We start from the raw sequence: 15,986 nt of genomic DNA on the forward strand, positions 1-15,986 counted from the left end.
TACTATATTGCCCCACGCATTCTACAGGTTTTTGCCCACAAGTCTAATTTATTGCTTAGTCCACCCTGTTTTAAGGGCCAACTATTTGTAATATATACAAAATAGTCATAATGATGGCCTTGCTTATTCAGTGTAGAGACCGAAACATCGATGATGTTTTCTATTCCCGTCCTAACTAAATCCTTGGTAAGAATCAAACTCTAAAGCAAACACAAGGAGTTGACGAACGGAGCTCTGAAACTTTTCAGACACTCAGCCCCAGTCACAGATCTGGGTTCAATCCATCATCGTTCTTTAGCTCACTTCGCCACCCCAGTTGCGACACAGCTATATGACCCATATATGCTATATGACACAGCTATATGCAAATCAGTCTTGATCATGTGCCTCATGGGAACAGTCCAGTCCAAACTGCCAAGCCATGTCATCTCCTTGTGTTTGCTAAGAATCAAACTCATACCAAGGGGATGGACTTTATGAACTCCTTCGCGATAGGTGTGGAAGATTATACATGTTATTATACAATTGTTTCTTCATGGTGGTCTTTTTTTCATGTACCATTGGTGTATGGCCGGTGCTAGTGAATGTACCCAGTTTGTTAATTAATCTTGTTCTTCTGTATAATCCATCAAATATAGTGCTTTTACATATGTTGGTCTCATGATATAACTTTATCAGTTCAATACATTGACTTCTATGCATTCAGTCTCTGTGTTGTAGCATTTCTGTCACACACCCCGACTTATTTTCATGAAGTAGTATTTAAGTGAACTTGTAAATGATCACCTTGTAGGCCGTTTACCCTTATTTATCTTCACAAAGGGTGCAAATCTCGTTTGATGCTTCAAAAAAGTACAGTGGCAGACTGCAGTAGTAATTGTAAGCACACACTTGGATCCAGACGTGTTCACTAGTATTGACTTTTTGTAAGCTGCCTGCTTACTTTTTATTTCCCATACTATGGAGATATCTGTTTCCTGATCCTTTTTCCAATTTAGTTGGAGATCACTGCACGGTTCCGCAGGAGTTTAAAAATACATAGAAACATATCAACGTGTTAGATGTGCAAACATTTATGGAGGGTTTTTCTTTTGTTTGCGAGGGCAAGCATACCTATTTGGCAGGATCACATTGATCTATAGCACACACAAGTGCTTGAATTTTAAAGAGAAACTCATATGGTTGTCCATCTAGTAAGTTTTAGATCTAAAAAGCAAAATGTATTCCAAACATGAGTTTAGAGCATACCCGTATTCAAATATTTACCATAGCAGTTAAAAGGGAGTGTGGCGTTTCATTTCGACTGTAACTTGAACCTAGACCCACTGCATTGTATAACATATGTTTTTTCTACCCATCCACCTGCCAACAGGTTTACAGTTATCCATTTCCTTGTGTCACTCGTCAAATGACAAGAAATGTCAAAAACCAACTTTAGAAAGGTCAACCACAGAAGATCATCTCTACGTGTTGGAGCATAATCTGCATCAGCTCATAAGAGAGGTAAGAGTTTTAAGCATTGTCACTGAGCATCCCATTCTGTTACAGCAATGATTGTGTGTCAACACACATCGAAAGTCTTAATAAAGATCTTAAACAAAGTGGGCACCATCTTTGGAATATTGATAACAATTGCCCTCAAATACCAGCCAGCATAGTTTTTGCTCATAGGTGCTTAGGTAAGACCAAATCTAGCAAGTGAAGCACCCAAACCACATCTGTTACAATAGGTGTTCCTTTAAAATCACTAATGTAAGTCTAGACACTCTTGCCCCTGGGTATCATCAAGTGAATATTGATTCACTGTCTCGATTCGGCTCTTCACCATGGAAGGTTGTCTAATGCCCATGCAAACAAAAAGTTCCTAACCCTGCCCCTGTCTTTCATTTGCAGTAGACAGTGTCATGGCGTTTTTATAATGGACAAGGGCCACCAGAGGTCCTTCATAGCATTTTGTCTCCTAAGAAGCAAGGACCTGATGTATTATTATTAGGAATAGCGGTTCCCAGCAAATCGCAATTAGGGAACCACTATTCCTAATGTATGAAACTCATAGAGTTTCATTTAGCGATACCTAGTGAGTCGCAAATCTATCAACCTTATGAGTATTAATGAGGTAGGTCACAGTTTGCGACCCATTAGGAATCACTAAAGTCACAGGGATATTGGCCTGCATGTGTCATCAAACCATCATGTCTGTGATTACTTCTAAATAAAGCAATCATTTTTATTAAATGTGCCCGTTTCCCTTACAGGAAAACGGAGTGCGTTTAAAAAAGAAAAATGGAAAGTTTTCTTTTAATTGTTTGAGGAAGTAGTGGGACCACTGCCTGCCCTTAAGTAATGTTTTCACAACCATTCACGAAGGTAAAGGGGTCCTTTGGGAACGCTTCCCGTTTGCAAATGGATTACTATCTACTTGAAATAGACGGTAAAATGTGAATGTTTAGCCACTACTTTTCCGTCGCTAAACATTCCTACATACCACTGCGATTCGGTATTAGAAAGAGACACTCTAAACATGCCCCCTTCCTGATACCGAATTGGTATGTACTCGCAATTCCAAGTTGCGATTCGGTAGCATGTTACCGAATTGCAATTTGGGAATGATGCGTACCAAAATGCATTTTTCTGGTCGCAAACAGCCCAATTCTGCGAGTATTTGAAGGACCGTTTTATAGGGGTAGATTAGCAAATTTCAGAGGTTTCATTATGGAGTAGAGCAACAGAACTATAAAGCACTTTGAAGAGTCCATAGCCAGAGGGAGCCATAAAGATGAGACTTAAATCTTGGTGCAGATGGGTTTAAGTAATGTGTAGATGGTATATTTTTGTCTGACGCTGGCGATCAGGCAGTAGGTACATTCTATACTTGTTGGAAGTGGGCGAGGTATCAGTGGAGGTTGAAATATAGATTGGTACCCAATTTTTGTTTGTAATGGATACAAGAGCTTATGATTAGTTTACAAATGTTGGGAACAATGAAAGGTTTGACTCTTGAGGTACTTAATAATGAGGAATGTGCTTTTTATAGTGTAATTTCTCTACAAGGTTATCAGTTGTTGTTCCAGAACTCAACAAAGTTATTTATAGCATTGACAGTTTTTGAATAGTGTAGGTGAATCTGGTTGGATAGCCGATGTTTTGAGGTGCTTGAAGCCCAGATGCATGACTTGAGTGCATGAACTGTTCTGTTTTAGTCCACTATTCCCAACTATCTGGCTCTCCGATGTATGTGTTTAGAAACATTAAAAACCAATGAGATAGCAGAGGGTCTGCAGTGTTTGCAGAGATGATAAGAGAGGCAAACGATGGAAAAGTGTTGATCTTGACTCGATGTTCTTATTGTCAAAGGTTGGATGAAACATTGGGATGGTTGGACGGTCGGCATAACTGGTTTGGAATGCTGCATGTTTAGAGAGGTATCCCTCAGCAGAGTGTTTTTCTGTTCAGAATCATAGCAGAGCCGTAATCCAGATTGGAGAGGGTTTGGTTTTAATTGGGGAAGTCCTAGAGTTTGAAAGGTACAATACTTTTGTAATTTGAGGCTTACTGGTTTCCTGAGGAGGAGGGCTAACACATTTAAAAGCCTGTTGCAAGCAAGACACTTGTATTGCTGACCTTCTGATGAAGATTGTCAGCACAATTGTGAGAAGGTGCCTCTTTTGCATGGTTAGCTCCCCCACCTTTTGCCTGGTTTTGATGTGGTTTCAAATGTAGTGCACAGGTTCCCTGTCACCAGTGCTCCTTCCCTTAACCAAAACTCCAATTGGTACTTCTGCCCACTGTAAGTCCCTAGCAAATGGTGCCTTGGGCCCAGAAGCTGAAGAGGGTCCCCTGGCACCTGTCTCTTACTGAGACAATGCCATTGCCCTGGCAGAAATCGACATGGAACCCTGCCTGGATGCCATGCCAGCTGGCACTGCCTGACAGTATAGGTAAGTCATCCCTCTAGCAGGCCTCACAGTCCTAAGGCAGGGTGCACTCTAATCCGGGTGAGTGCATATCTGCATGAGCAGACGTGCCCCTACAATATTGGGCACCATTTCCCAATATTGTAAGTGCTAGTGGAGCCATAGAGAGTACATGGGCTGGGAACTTGACAACTCGAGCTCCACAGCACCATGATGGCTTTACTGACTATTGGAGTGTTTGGTAACAAACTACTCCTTTCAATAAATCCACACTGATGCCAGTGTTGAATTGATTGTACCATGTACCCAGAGGGCAACTCAGAGGTGCCCTCTGAATCCCTACCAACCCTGGTGTGGTCTCTGACCGGCTGTAGGCTGGCAGCCGCCACCAGACATGTTTCTGGACCCCAAGATAGAGAGCTCCTGCTCTCTGGGACCAGAAATAACGCACATCCTGGGCATAGTTGCCATGCCTCCTCCCCCAGGATGGGCCAGTCCTTGAAGAGGGAAGCTTCAAAGGCCTGCTGCCTTAATAATGCGACCTGCAGCCTCTTCTGCTAGCAGCAGATGGCAGCCCCTGGTTTACACCCCCCACTTTGTGACTGGAAAATTCGAAAAGATGGGAGGTATGCCCACCTCTGCCAACCCCACCCCGAAGGTGGGGGGGAAGTGAGGGGAAGCACAACTTTCAGATCCCTCCAATCTGGGCTAGGTCTGTGCCCCCTCCCATAGGAGGGTGGCATAATAGAGGGTGTAGTAACCCTAGGTAAGGTTTCCATTGGCCCTACCTGCTACTCTTCTAAAATGCCTCCTAAATTTAGTATTCAGATGGCTCCCCCAGACCTGACCCTCAGATCTTCGATGACTTAAAAAGAGGGAAGACACCCTGCAGCAGAAGCCAGAAGACAACAACTGCCTTGGCCCTCTGCTCTACTGGCCTGTCTCCAGCTTTGACAACCCAGCGACCTGTCTTGCAACAATGACCTCCAAAAACCCTAAGAGGACAGTTGACTTCAATAAAGTCTACAATCTCCTGAGGACGGCAGACCTGTCCAGAAGAAACCATCTCCAAAGACTCCGGATCCAGGTCGATCTGCGTCCCCAGTCCACTCTGCACCCAACGCAGACAGCCCAAGTCTGAGTGGCTCACCTGTGCAGTGATGTCTCCCCGGCGATCCTGACCTCGTGTCCAGTGTTGACTGACCACTCCTGCCGTCCACGACTGCGCCTGCAGTGTGAATCCAGAGGCTCCCCGCGACTGGCACCAGTAAGGAGACTCTGACATGCAAAGGCACCCTTGCACCCAAAGCCGCTGGGCCTTGGTGAGCTGAACCCGACCGTGCCCCTACATCCCAACTTACCTCTTCTGTCATTGATTTTTCTCTTGCAACCTCCAGTGTCACACCTGCAGCCTCTTTGCCGTCAAGATGAAACTCATTGAAAAGTATTGGGTGCCGATGTTGAAATTGCACCCTGCCCACTGCCGCCCCTGTGCTGCTGGTGTTGTTGTATGCTTGGTGCTGCTTTGTGGCCCACCCTGTACCTAACCTAACCCCCAAAGCTTGGCACCTGCAACAAATCTACTTACCTGTGAGCAGTGTGGCTCCAGGCACCCCCTGTCTCCATTGGAAAGCATGGGGCCAAACTCTGAATTTGACCTCTGCACCAGGCTGCCCCTGTGCCACTGGTGGTGCAGTTTTGGTAGTTACCTGGCCCTTGCTAACTTTTGCCTCCGAAGACTAAAATTATAAGTTTGATATTTACCTGTTTAACCGCACTATTGTCTTTCCCCATAGGATAACATTGGACAGTTTGAAAAAGTTTGAAGTGTTGATTTTTGAAAGTAAAATCTATTTTTTATTAAAAACGTACTTACCTTATTACAAAGACCTGGGTCTTAAAATAAAGTACCAACAAAGTATAATTTTATCAAATTTGTCTAGATCTCCTTTTTGAGTCCAGTGTCCTTTATTGATCATGTGTGTCAATAAATGTCTTACACTCCTCTGTGTTGCTTGCCCACACTACCACAAATATAGCACTTTGGGTTTTGCATTGAGCCCTGTACACTTTTGGGGAACCCCTGGACTCTGTGTACAGTATTACCACCTAGTGATATTATCCTATACAGAGCCAGCTTCCAACAGCAATGTGGCTCTGTGTAGGATAGCTTTTGTTCGTGCAGAATGGGAATAGTCTCCAAAAACGATGTTCAAATGGAAGGCTATGCTTTAGTTGGGAAGTGTAATGGAGCGAAAATAACCTTGCTCAGACTGAGCATTTGAGAAAAGTTATCATGGTGTCTTGATGGCATTAGAAATGAACCATGATGGGAATAATTGTTTGCTGAGGGCAAAATTAACAGCAAAAAGGTCTTCCTCCAGATTGCTGTATCTCTTCCGCCATTCCAGAATCTGACTGCTTGTTTATTTTAATTCTGATAGCTCAGCATTACACCAGCTTGGGTTGGCAAAGTGAGTTCTGGCAACAGAAAGAGGTGAAAGCAACTTTACTTCTTCGCTGAGTGATGTGTTCATGGAGAGCAGACTGCGAAAAGTCAAGGGACCTAAAGTGAGCAAAAGGAGGTCACTTCAGTATCCCTAGGAGTGGAAGGGAGAAGACAAGAGAAGATGCAGCAAATATTGTATGTTGGGGTAAATGTCACAGAAGTTAGAGTAGTATGGAAGGAAAGGTGTTCGAGCCAGAACCTGATGTCACCAGTGAGCTAGTTTGAGGTAGAGGTCCAAGAACCGAGGAAAGTGAGAAAGTTTAAGAAACATTTGGAGCAGAACGGTGGGCAGTTTATTAAATATAATAGACTCGGAGTCACGAGTAATGTAGAAAAGAAGATTTGAAGATCATTTTGATAGCATTTATGAATAGCATTTAGTCCTATCCTCGATCTCTAATAAAAAAAAGCTGTCCCATTCCAAAAAGGTAGCCGTCAAAACAGTCCTTCCTTTCTATACCCCTCTCATCTTACACTTTTGGGTATTTGGCAGCCCAAATGCTTCCTTTTCTTTTCTTTGTTGTTATTTTAGTCTTTCAACAATTGTTTTAATGCATTGTATGCGAAGGCCTTAGAGAGTGAATGCCTAAGTAACATTAGGCGGAGATACAGAAAATATACCCCTGCTGCACAGGGGAGAACAGTGGCAGTAAGGATTTAGACTGTTTCAGTTTTAGCTTTTTAGGCTGGGGAGGTGGCACATACAACATCTGACAAGTAGGGAATTGGCTCCGGAAGATGATTTGAAAATACTTGCCACATTATGTAGCCACCTTTAGCAAACTGAGTACTGAATATAATGGTTGATGTTGCCGTCTAGCTCTGTTTTATACATCCATGTTTGTTTATGCGGATCTCTCCTGTGTTTTCCACAGTTCCACAAACAGAATCTGAGTTCTTCAGTTATGCCTCATCCTGCAAGTGCTCACTTTGGCCACAAACGGATGCGACTAGCAGGGCCCCAGGCCTTAGACAGAAATGAAATCAATTCATTACAACAAACCGAAGGGCTCCTAGAGAAAATAATCAAGCAAGCAAAACACATCTTTCTCCGACGAAGGTGAGTGCATTCATTATACCTGCACGTAAATACCTATGAGTTTTCTTATTAAAAGCTAATATTAGGAGAGCAATGGCATCAGCCAAGCTTTAAAAGACTTATATGAATATCCCTGTGCCTTTAAATGTGTTTGTTCAAACAGGCCTTACAAGAAAGGACTGCAAATTTGTATTTGTTTCAGTTTAAATGTCGGCAGCTGTGCAGTTAGGTACATTTATGAAATCAAAAGGTAACGCATCGTTACCAGAAAACCTTTTCTTCAGTCTTCCCTCATCTCGTCCTCTTTTATCTATTAGCAAATACTTCCTCCAGTCATTCTCCCATTCCCTTGTCCTATCCTGTACCTAATGCCCCTTCCCCACTGTGCATACCAGTCCAAATATTACAAAATAATTAACCGTTCAGTTACAATGTTAGGCTTTACCAGCCTGTGCCAGAGGTTCTGACTTCTCATCATGAGTTGGATGGTAATGGGGGCATGGTAAATTCACCTGCAAATTTACCAGGCCATGAGGTAAATACACCCCAGTACCATCACTCCAAAATTAAACCCCATGGATTGGGAAATTACAGCATGGAAGGTTTTTTTTGTCTTAAAATCGCACAGATTTCCCAATTCTGTGGGGTTTAATACATAATTTACCACCTGCTGTCAGCCTGGACCTCTGAGCTGTATGGGGAGTATGAGAGGGAAAGGGCAGCTCATTTCTAGAAGTGGGAGGGAAGTGTAAGAACCCCACCGTCGAGAAAAAAAACACAGCAAATGAGGCTTGGCTGCAGATATAGATACATTTATTTATTTTGCTGGCTGGATTTACCAGCCACAAAAATTGTGAATGTTTTTCCCACAGGCGGAGCTGAATTATGTGTTAATTCTACTCCGCCTGACTGGTATTGAAGACCTAAGTCTTTGATCCAATAAAGTTTAAGAATCCAGATTTGGAGGTAGGTTTTACTTAAGCTTTTATAAAATTACCATTTAGTCTTTCACATGTCCAAGAATGTTGACCACAAAGTACCTGTTATTTAACCTTTAGTCTCTTGCAAGATGGTATTAGCTGGCTGCTCCTTTAATTGTTTAGATCAGTACATTCCAATAGAAGTGTATGGAGAACTGTCTATCCTATTACTTTTTTGTCCCCTGTAAGCATCATCCCGTATTGACACCTGAGATAGCCAAATTTATATCATTTTGGAAAGTCCATCCTGTGCCCTCCATTCACAAAATCCATCTTTCAGTGTTTCTTGATATTAAGGCAGGATACTAACACATAGCCAAAACGTCTGAGCTCCTAACAATCCTTCCAGCTCGGTGGCTGTGACTCTAAATTTTGCAGCTGTGGAGTCAATATGCAAAACGTATGATTTTCCAAACGTTTATTTAGCTTTGTGTTTGTGACTGTCTAATTCCTGTTCCATGAAAGCAATGTTTGTTTGCACCCTTTTACTATGATTGAATGTAGGTGTCTCTCCAACTTTTCTGTGCAGCATGCAAGAGCTTCCGTTTATTGCAGAAAGTCCTAGCCTTACTTACTTTTGTTCCTTATTAAGCTAATTCTGTATACACATTTATCACAGTGGGAGAAGGGGGTTTCCCTTTTCAGGTTCTATGAGGGTTGAATAGAGTGCAATAGCTTTGGGTCAAGTATTTACACAATTCTCTTCTATTCCGTACACATCAAGGCTGTAGGTTTTGTTTTCTACAATATAATTTTTCCATCTATGCTTGTTGTACCATATTGTAGAGTTCGTCCACTTATAAAAGTGTGTGCAAATCTTTCTTCTATGAAAGGTGGAGGAAATATACAATTGGGGCCTGGCCCAGTTTTGCTCACAGATTAACAGGGAGAAAGGGTGTTGCAGATGTTACTCAAGGTTTGCACAGATGATCTGTTCCGTTCCCTTGACTTTGGTCTTCTCCAGTTGTGACCGACCTTAAAGCTTTGGTTACTGATGTTCATACTTGTACTGAAGTGCATGTCTCCGGTATCTTGAATGCAGGGTTGCAGAGAGTCTCATTTCTACTAGAACAGGTTTCTTTTTATGTAATGCATAAATTTTGCCTGGTACATGATGTGATTTCGACTGGATGTGCATTGAATTCTTGCTTACCAGGTCCCCAGTGTCCGATCTCTTTCCCCAAAAAGATACAATTGTGCCCCTAATTAGCAATAACTTTAGCCCTCTCTGTAAGTCCCTAGTAAATGGTACCCCTTGTACCTCAGGCCTGAGAAACAAAAAAGGGTCTCTAAGGGATGCCTCACCAAACTCACGCCATGCTGCCATCACAGGCTGTGTGTTTTGGTGCAGACAAAATTGAAAACACAACATGACACGCATCTCTGTTTGCCCTGTCCCCTAACACTGCATGTAATATTTGTAATTCTCACCGTACAGCAGACCTTACAGCCCTAAGGCAGGGTGCATTACATTACACGTGAGGACATATCTGCATGGGCGATATGCCCCTGTGCTGGCCACTTCCATTGCTGCTAGTAGAAGTGATCAGGGGAGTCATTTTAACCAATGTTCTGGACACTGGTGAAAACGAGTTCCCCAGTTACATGATTGCTTCACTGAAAATAAGGATATTTGATACTAAACATTTCATATTCACAACCCACCCTGATTGGATTTGTGGGTGCTTGTATACAGTGGGCACCTTAGAGGTGCCATCTGAAAACCTCCTAGCGTCTGTTGTGTTGGATGACTGGTCTCTGCCAGTCTGCCACTTGGCTTCCAAGGGCGAGGGCCTCTGCTCTCAGGAGGTCAGAAACAAAGCCTGCACAGGGAGAACCAAGACCTCCAAAGAAGTAGCAGAGTCGCTTCCCAGCAACCTGCAGGCATCCAAAGACTCCTGTGAGGACTTTGTGACCGCAGAAACCTGACGCCTGAAGACACCACTGCATCCGTCACTCCAAGCGTGATTTGAAGTGGACCAATGGCATCATTGTGGTCCCCCCGCACTCCAGAGACCGAGTCCACCGAAGTTTCGCCCCAGTGAACTCTCCAACGTGACCTGCCACCTCTGCACGCAGACCCCTCTACTGTGACTGCTCCTGGTAAGGAAAACCTGATGCTGAAAGACATCTGTGCACCCGTCGCCCCTGGGCTGTGGAGACGAGGACCAAAGGTGTCCCTTCGTCCCAAAGCATTGAAAGGCCCGAGGCCCCCCTGTTGGTTCAGCCCAACTGGGCTCCCAGTCCGAGCCTGCAGCCTCTTTACGCTAAGACCGATACCCATAGAGTAACATTGGGCACCCAATGCTGTTTTGCACCCCTGCACCCAGCCGCCCTGAGTACACTGGTGGTGTTCTGCTGGTGCTGCCTTGGACCTTGCCCACCTCTTACTGTAACTCCTGGAGATTTGTCCCGTAAGTCGCCTTATTGTACCTGAATGCCGCATTGACTTTTCCTTCCATAGGATAACATTACAGTTTCTAAAAAATGCACACAGTGTCAACTTTTTGAACTGAAAAGAATTTCTATTTGGCAAAATACTTACCTGAACAAATTGCTGTGCTTAAAGATATGTGTTATTTTAAACAATTGGTTTGGATCTCCTCATTGAGTCGTGTGTCTCGTTAATTGACCAGTGTGTGTATTTTCAGATGTGTTGCGCTCCTCTAAGATGAGCCTAAGGCTGCTCGACCACACTAACCACTAGAAGAGCACCTTGGGATTGCTAGAGCAAGCCCCTGTCCACTTATAAGGGAACCCGTGGACTCTTTGCATGATGTATATAATATTGATATATCATTTAAAGAGCCAGCTTCCTACAGGATGGTAAACTCTTTTGGTGATTCTAGAACTGGGCTGGCGGGAAAAGTCTGGCATTGGGGTGTCCGTGTCTGTTTGTCTTGCCATGGTTGTGTGTCAGTTATGTCATGGACATATATGTCTGAGTTTGTATGGGTGCGAAAACACAGACATTGGCTTGGTTTGCGCTATACAAGTACCATGTACATACATCTCAGCACCCAAATTAAAATCTGAGACCCTGTCTGAATCCCGTTGTTAATGGAATGGACGTAGTAGATAGTGCAGCGAGGATGAAAGGCCAGAGACCATACAAGACTGATCAGTAAAGCAACACGTTGCAGCCTTCATTCTTCCAGACAGTGGTAATTTATATGAATTGCATACTTGGTTGGCCTTTGCAATGGCATTTGGAGAATCCAATGTAGAAATCTTGTTCCTGTCAATAATGAACAACCCCTCCTTTCAAGCATTTTGTCTGCAAGAAACTTGAGTCTTTCAGTGTTTTGGCGGGGCATGACGGTATATTCGCAACGGAAGTATCTTAGGCTGGTAGTGACAGAGCCAGCTCCCATATCATCTGATGGAAAGAGGACCTCCAGACAGCTGTCATTATATTTCTAAATGAAGCAAAACAATGCTTGTTCTGCTGTAATTTTCAGTAATTCAGTTGTTGCAGATGGTTTGTTTGTTCTACTAATGCATTTCTCCACTATTTAAATAATTACTATCTATAATAATAACGTTTAGTACTTTTTTATTCCAGGGCAGCCAGAACCATTGACAGCCTCGCTAGTCGAATTGAAGATCCTCAGATACAAGCCCACTGGTCTAACATAAATGATGTTTACGAATCAAGTGTAAAGGTTCTAATAACGTCTCAAGGCTATGAACAAATATGCAAGTAAGTGTTAGAGCAGAGAACTTTGTGTGTATACAGTACAGGTGATGATGTTTTGCTTGATATGTAGCTTTTATGCACTAGGGTGGATCCTGAGGGTCATGATGACACAGTATACATTTTATGAACTTGCTATGTCGGAGGATGCTTTAAGGAAGAGCCGTCAGGATTTGAGTGTGTTGTCTAAAGAGGACCAGACTGTATGCCTCAAGCCATCTGGCGGGATGTCCCCTGCAGTTCTGGACCTTGTGAATATGAGCTGTGCAGAGAAGTTCCTATGTGGTAATGTAAAACAATAGTTCACCAGGGTTTTATTCAGTGATAAGGATTTAAAGATGGACAGCAAGTACATTACCTTGAGCATTGAATGTTACATGTAACCCAAACAATCAATGGCCTACCCGCGGTGAATGCAAATATAATTAAACTGCAGTCATTGGTTTGAATGGTCATAAAATCAAAGAAACTGAAGAAAAGGGTGCTCAGTGTCCCCACTGATCATATAGCAAAAAGAGAATCTGTAACTAAAGCTTAATATGCATATAGATGTAATGAAAACAAACAACTGTTGTCTGAACAATAGAGCTGAGTTGCATCAAATGTAATATCTCACAGCAAAGAACAACAAATGCGCTTCGGAGACCAAGTCTGCATGTTATTTTGTTGACAACTTTTCGACTTCTACAAATATTTAACGAGATCTAATCAGGACGGGATAGATTGGGAACCTCTGTGTTGATATTTGAATAGGAGCACCCATGTGATAAGGCAATACATGCAAATTTCATAGACCTTGAAATAGGGTGCCCAAAACCTTGAGAAGGGCTTATTAGACAGGCGTTTTTTCCAACGATTATTCTGGACACCAAATTGTATAATTTCTATGGCCAAAATAGTAGCGCAAGGAAGAAGGCTGCAGCGTAGATCATCATTGTCCTTCTATGTTGGGATAATTTAAAGATAGACAGCAAGTACATCACTATACATACTTAACATTCTATATAGCTTAAACAATCCTTGACCAAGCTCTGTGTATTTAAAACATAATTTAACTGCAGGCAATCATTAGTACAAAAGATCATGAAATCAAAGAACGGTCAAAGAAAAGAGTTCTCAGTATCCCCTGTAATCAAAAGGAATAACAGAATTTGTGATTATAGCTGTATAGTTATAATAAAAATAAACAACTGTGGTCTGAGCAACAGAGCTAAGTTACATGGAATGTAACACTTCACAGCAAAGAACAACAAATGCACCTTACCGACCAAGTCTGATTGCTATTTTGGTTGTGGTTTGGTATGTGTTGGACTCATTCCAACACGTCAGTGATTTTTTTACATTGCTGCTGCACGTTCGACTGAACCTTCTTCTTGCTCCACCAGTTGGGATGCGGTACTTACACAATTTGGTAGCCTGGCATAGTCTGCATGAACTAACATTCGTCCAAAAAGCTGCTTTCAAGTTTTTGGATGCCTTATGTTACCATTATTTACATTTTTTTTTATTTGCTTATATTACCTTATTGTGTCGGAGCCGGTCTTCAAATATCAACATAGAAGTGTCTCAATATTTTCCTGTCCTGATGAGACCTTGTAAAAGCTTTTAGAGGTTGAAATGTCATCAACAAAATAACTATCAGACTTTGTTTATAGGGGTCATTTGTTTTGCTCTTGGCTGTGAAGTGCTGGTTCTCGGGTAGTGTATAGTCCCGCCCACGTGCAGGGACCACAGAGCACTTCTTTAATATATCTTCTTAAGTGCAGTTTATTGCCTTTCTTCAGGAACTCCTGTAGAGACACTTAAGAAAAAGACAAATAATGCTGCCTCTATAAATAGGCTACAATGGTGCAGTTCTTCATCATGAAGTCAAAAAAGGGCAGTACATTACACACAAGAACAATTTAAGATGCTTTGCAAACAGCAGAAATCTCCCTCACAAACCCCTTTTTATGATCGCGATGAAGGAGTGCAGGACAGAGTACCTCATAGGCTATCATTATATGGCTAAAATACAGGCTGTGACTTTAAGGATCGAGAGACCACCAGTATCCCATCATGCATAGGTGGTGGCAATTACTTCAGTTCTTTTTGAAGGTGATGTGAGATATATTTAGATTGTAAGGATAACTGTCTGTTCCACCGGGGAGGAGGGAGGATGACTTCTAACATAACATGGAAATTCCCCTACGAGTGAACTGGAGTTACAGGTAAGAAATAAATCCTTCTCTCTAAGGGGATTTCCATGTAGGGTCATAAGCACTGAATAGAATAGCAAGCCCATCCCCACATAGCGCGGTAGAGGAGATAGAGGATGAACTAGACAGTTTAAGCGAATAGGTTTCTGAGGGAAGCCTGTCCTACTGGAGCATCTGCTCTAGCATCCGAATCTAGGAAGTAGTGCTTGAGGAATGTATCCACTGATTTCCAGGTAGCTGCTTTGCAAATTTCTGGAATAGGGATATTGCACAGCAAAGCAGCAGTAGCTGCTTTCCCTCTAGTGGAGTGTGCTTTTGGTCTAGCTGGGTGTGTTTCTTTTAGCTTTTTGAATGCAGAGCAAAATACATGAGACTATCAATCAGGAAATGCACTGCTTAGAGGTGGCTAAGCCTGTACGGAGTGGACAATAGTTAATAAACAATTGTTCTGATCTCCGGATGTCCTGTCTAGATAGAATTTAAGAACTCTCCTCACATCCAAGGAAGGAAGAGTTATTTCCGCTGACGTAGAGGGATTCTGAACAAAAGTGGGTAATGAGACTGTCTGGTTAACATGAAAGTCTGAAACTACCTAAGGGAGGAATTTCAGGTAAGTCCTCATGACCATTTTGCTAGAATTAAATAGGGTGTATGGTTCATGCGAACAGAGCACTTGGATCGCACTAACCCTGCAGGCAGATGTAATTGCCACTTGGAAAGCGGTTTTCCAAGACAGGTGTTGGACAGATCCCTTGTGTATGGGCTCGAAGGGGTCTTGCATAAGGCATTTTCCTTATTTAAACTAAATCTGGAATTGTGCTTTGTCAGCTTACTTCCACCCTGGCAGCTGGCTCTGTCAGTTGGTATTGTGACATCGAAACTCAACTATAATAACTTATTACAGTTGAGCATCTACGCAGTTCCATAATTTCAGGTGACTAGAGACGTCACAAGTTACCTGTAATAAGGAATTGTGAGACCGACTTTTCTAAAGGGATTGCAGCCTCCCCTGTATTGTATATGGCTTTAAGTATTCATAGTAATTTACTTGGTGTTAATCTTTAAATCCTCTTCACTGAATAAGTCCTTTGTGAACTATTTTATTTTATCACAGTTACCAAGGCTCCCTTGGCATAGTTCGTTGCTCTTGTACTTTATAAGGTTACTATGAGGGCCAGCATTTCTTTAGGAGCTGCAAAACTGAATGTGCTCTGCCCAACATGATTGTCTTTATTGGTGTTAGTAAGAGGAATGAAAACACCTGCATTAAAGCAGCTGTGAACCACCAGTGGACCTGCCTTAAAACAGCAGCAAGAATGAGTTAACAGTAAGATATCTTGCATTGGATAATGAAGTAAATTCTGCTGCTGTGGAGAACTGTGTGCAACCCTCAAAACACAAGTTTCAAACCTGGTGGGGCCGACTTAGAAGTTCATGCTTTAGATCACATCTTAGATTGGGTGATCACATCTGTTTTCAGTGCTTTATTTTTTGTTATCACAGTATAAACGTTTCTTAACCATTGTGTGGTATCCTTCACTGTAATATGTCTCTCTCATATGCTCTGGCCTATGTTATTTGCTTGAGTGTTATGTTCTAATGTGGAATGTGCTTATCTTAGAATGTTAGACCTCCGTGACAAGTCAGTT

General features: G+C 42.5%; 1 protein-coding gene across 1 annotated transcript in view; it reads left to right on the forward strand.

The window, feature by feature from the left end:
* Positions 1-15,986, forward strand: part of MED17 (mediator complex subunit 17) — a 95,909-nt gene that overhangs the window by 49,833 nt on the left and 30,090 nt on the right. The window contains exons 7-9 of the mRNA XM_078656966.1: positions 1,373-1,503; positions 7,299-7,483; positions 12,008-12,145. Coding sequence (XP_078513092.1) covers positions 1,373-1,503; positions 7,299-7,483; positions 12,008-12,145 — 454 coding nt within the window. The remainder of the gene's footprint in view (positions 1-1,372; positions 1,504-7,298; positions 7,484-12,007; positions 12,146-15,986) is intronic.

The sequence above is a fragment of the Lissotriton helveticus genome, chromosome 8 (genome assembly GCF_964261635.1).
Source record: "Lissotriton helveticus chromosome 8, aLisHel1.1, whole genome shotgun sequence".
Classification (NCBI taxonomy): Eukaryota; Metazoa; Chordata; class Amphibia; order Caudata; family Salamandridae; genus Lissotriton; species Lissotriton helveticus.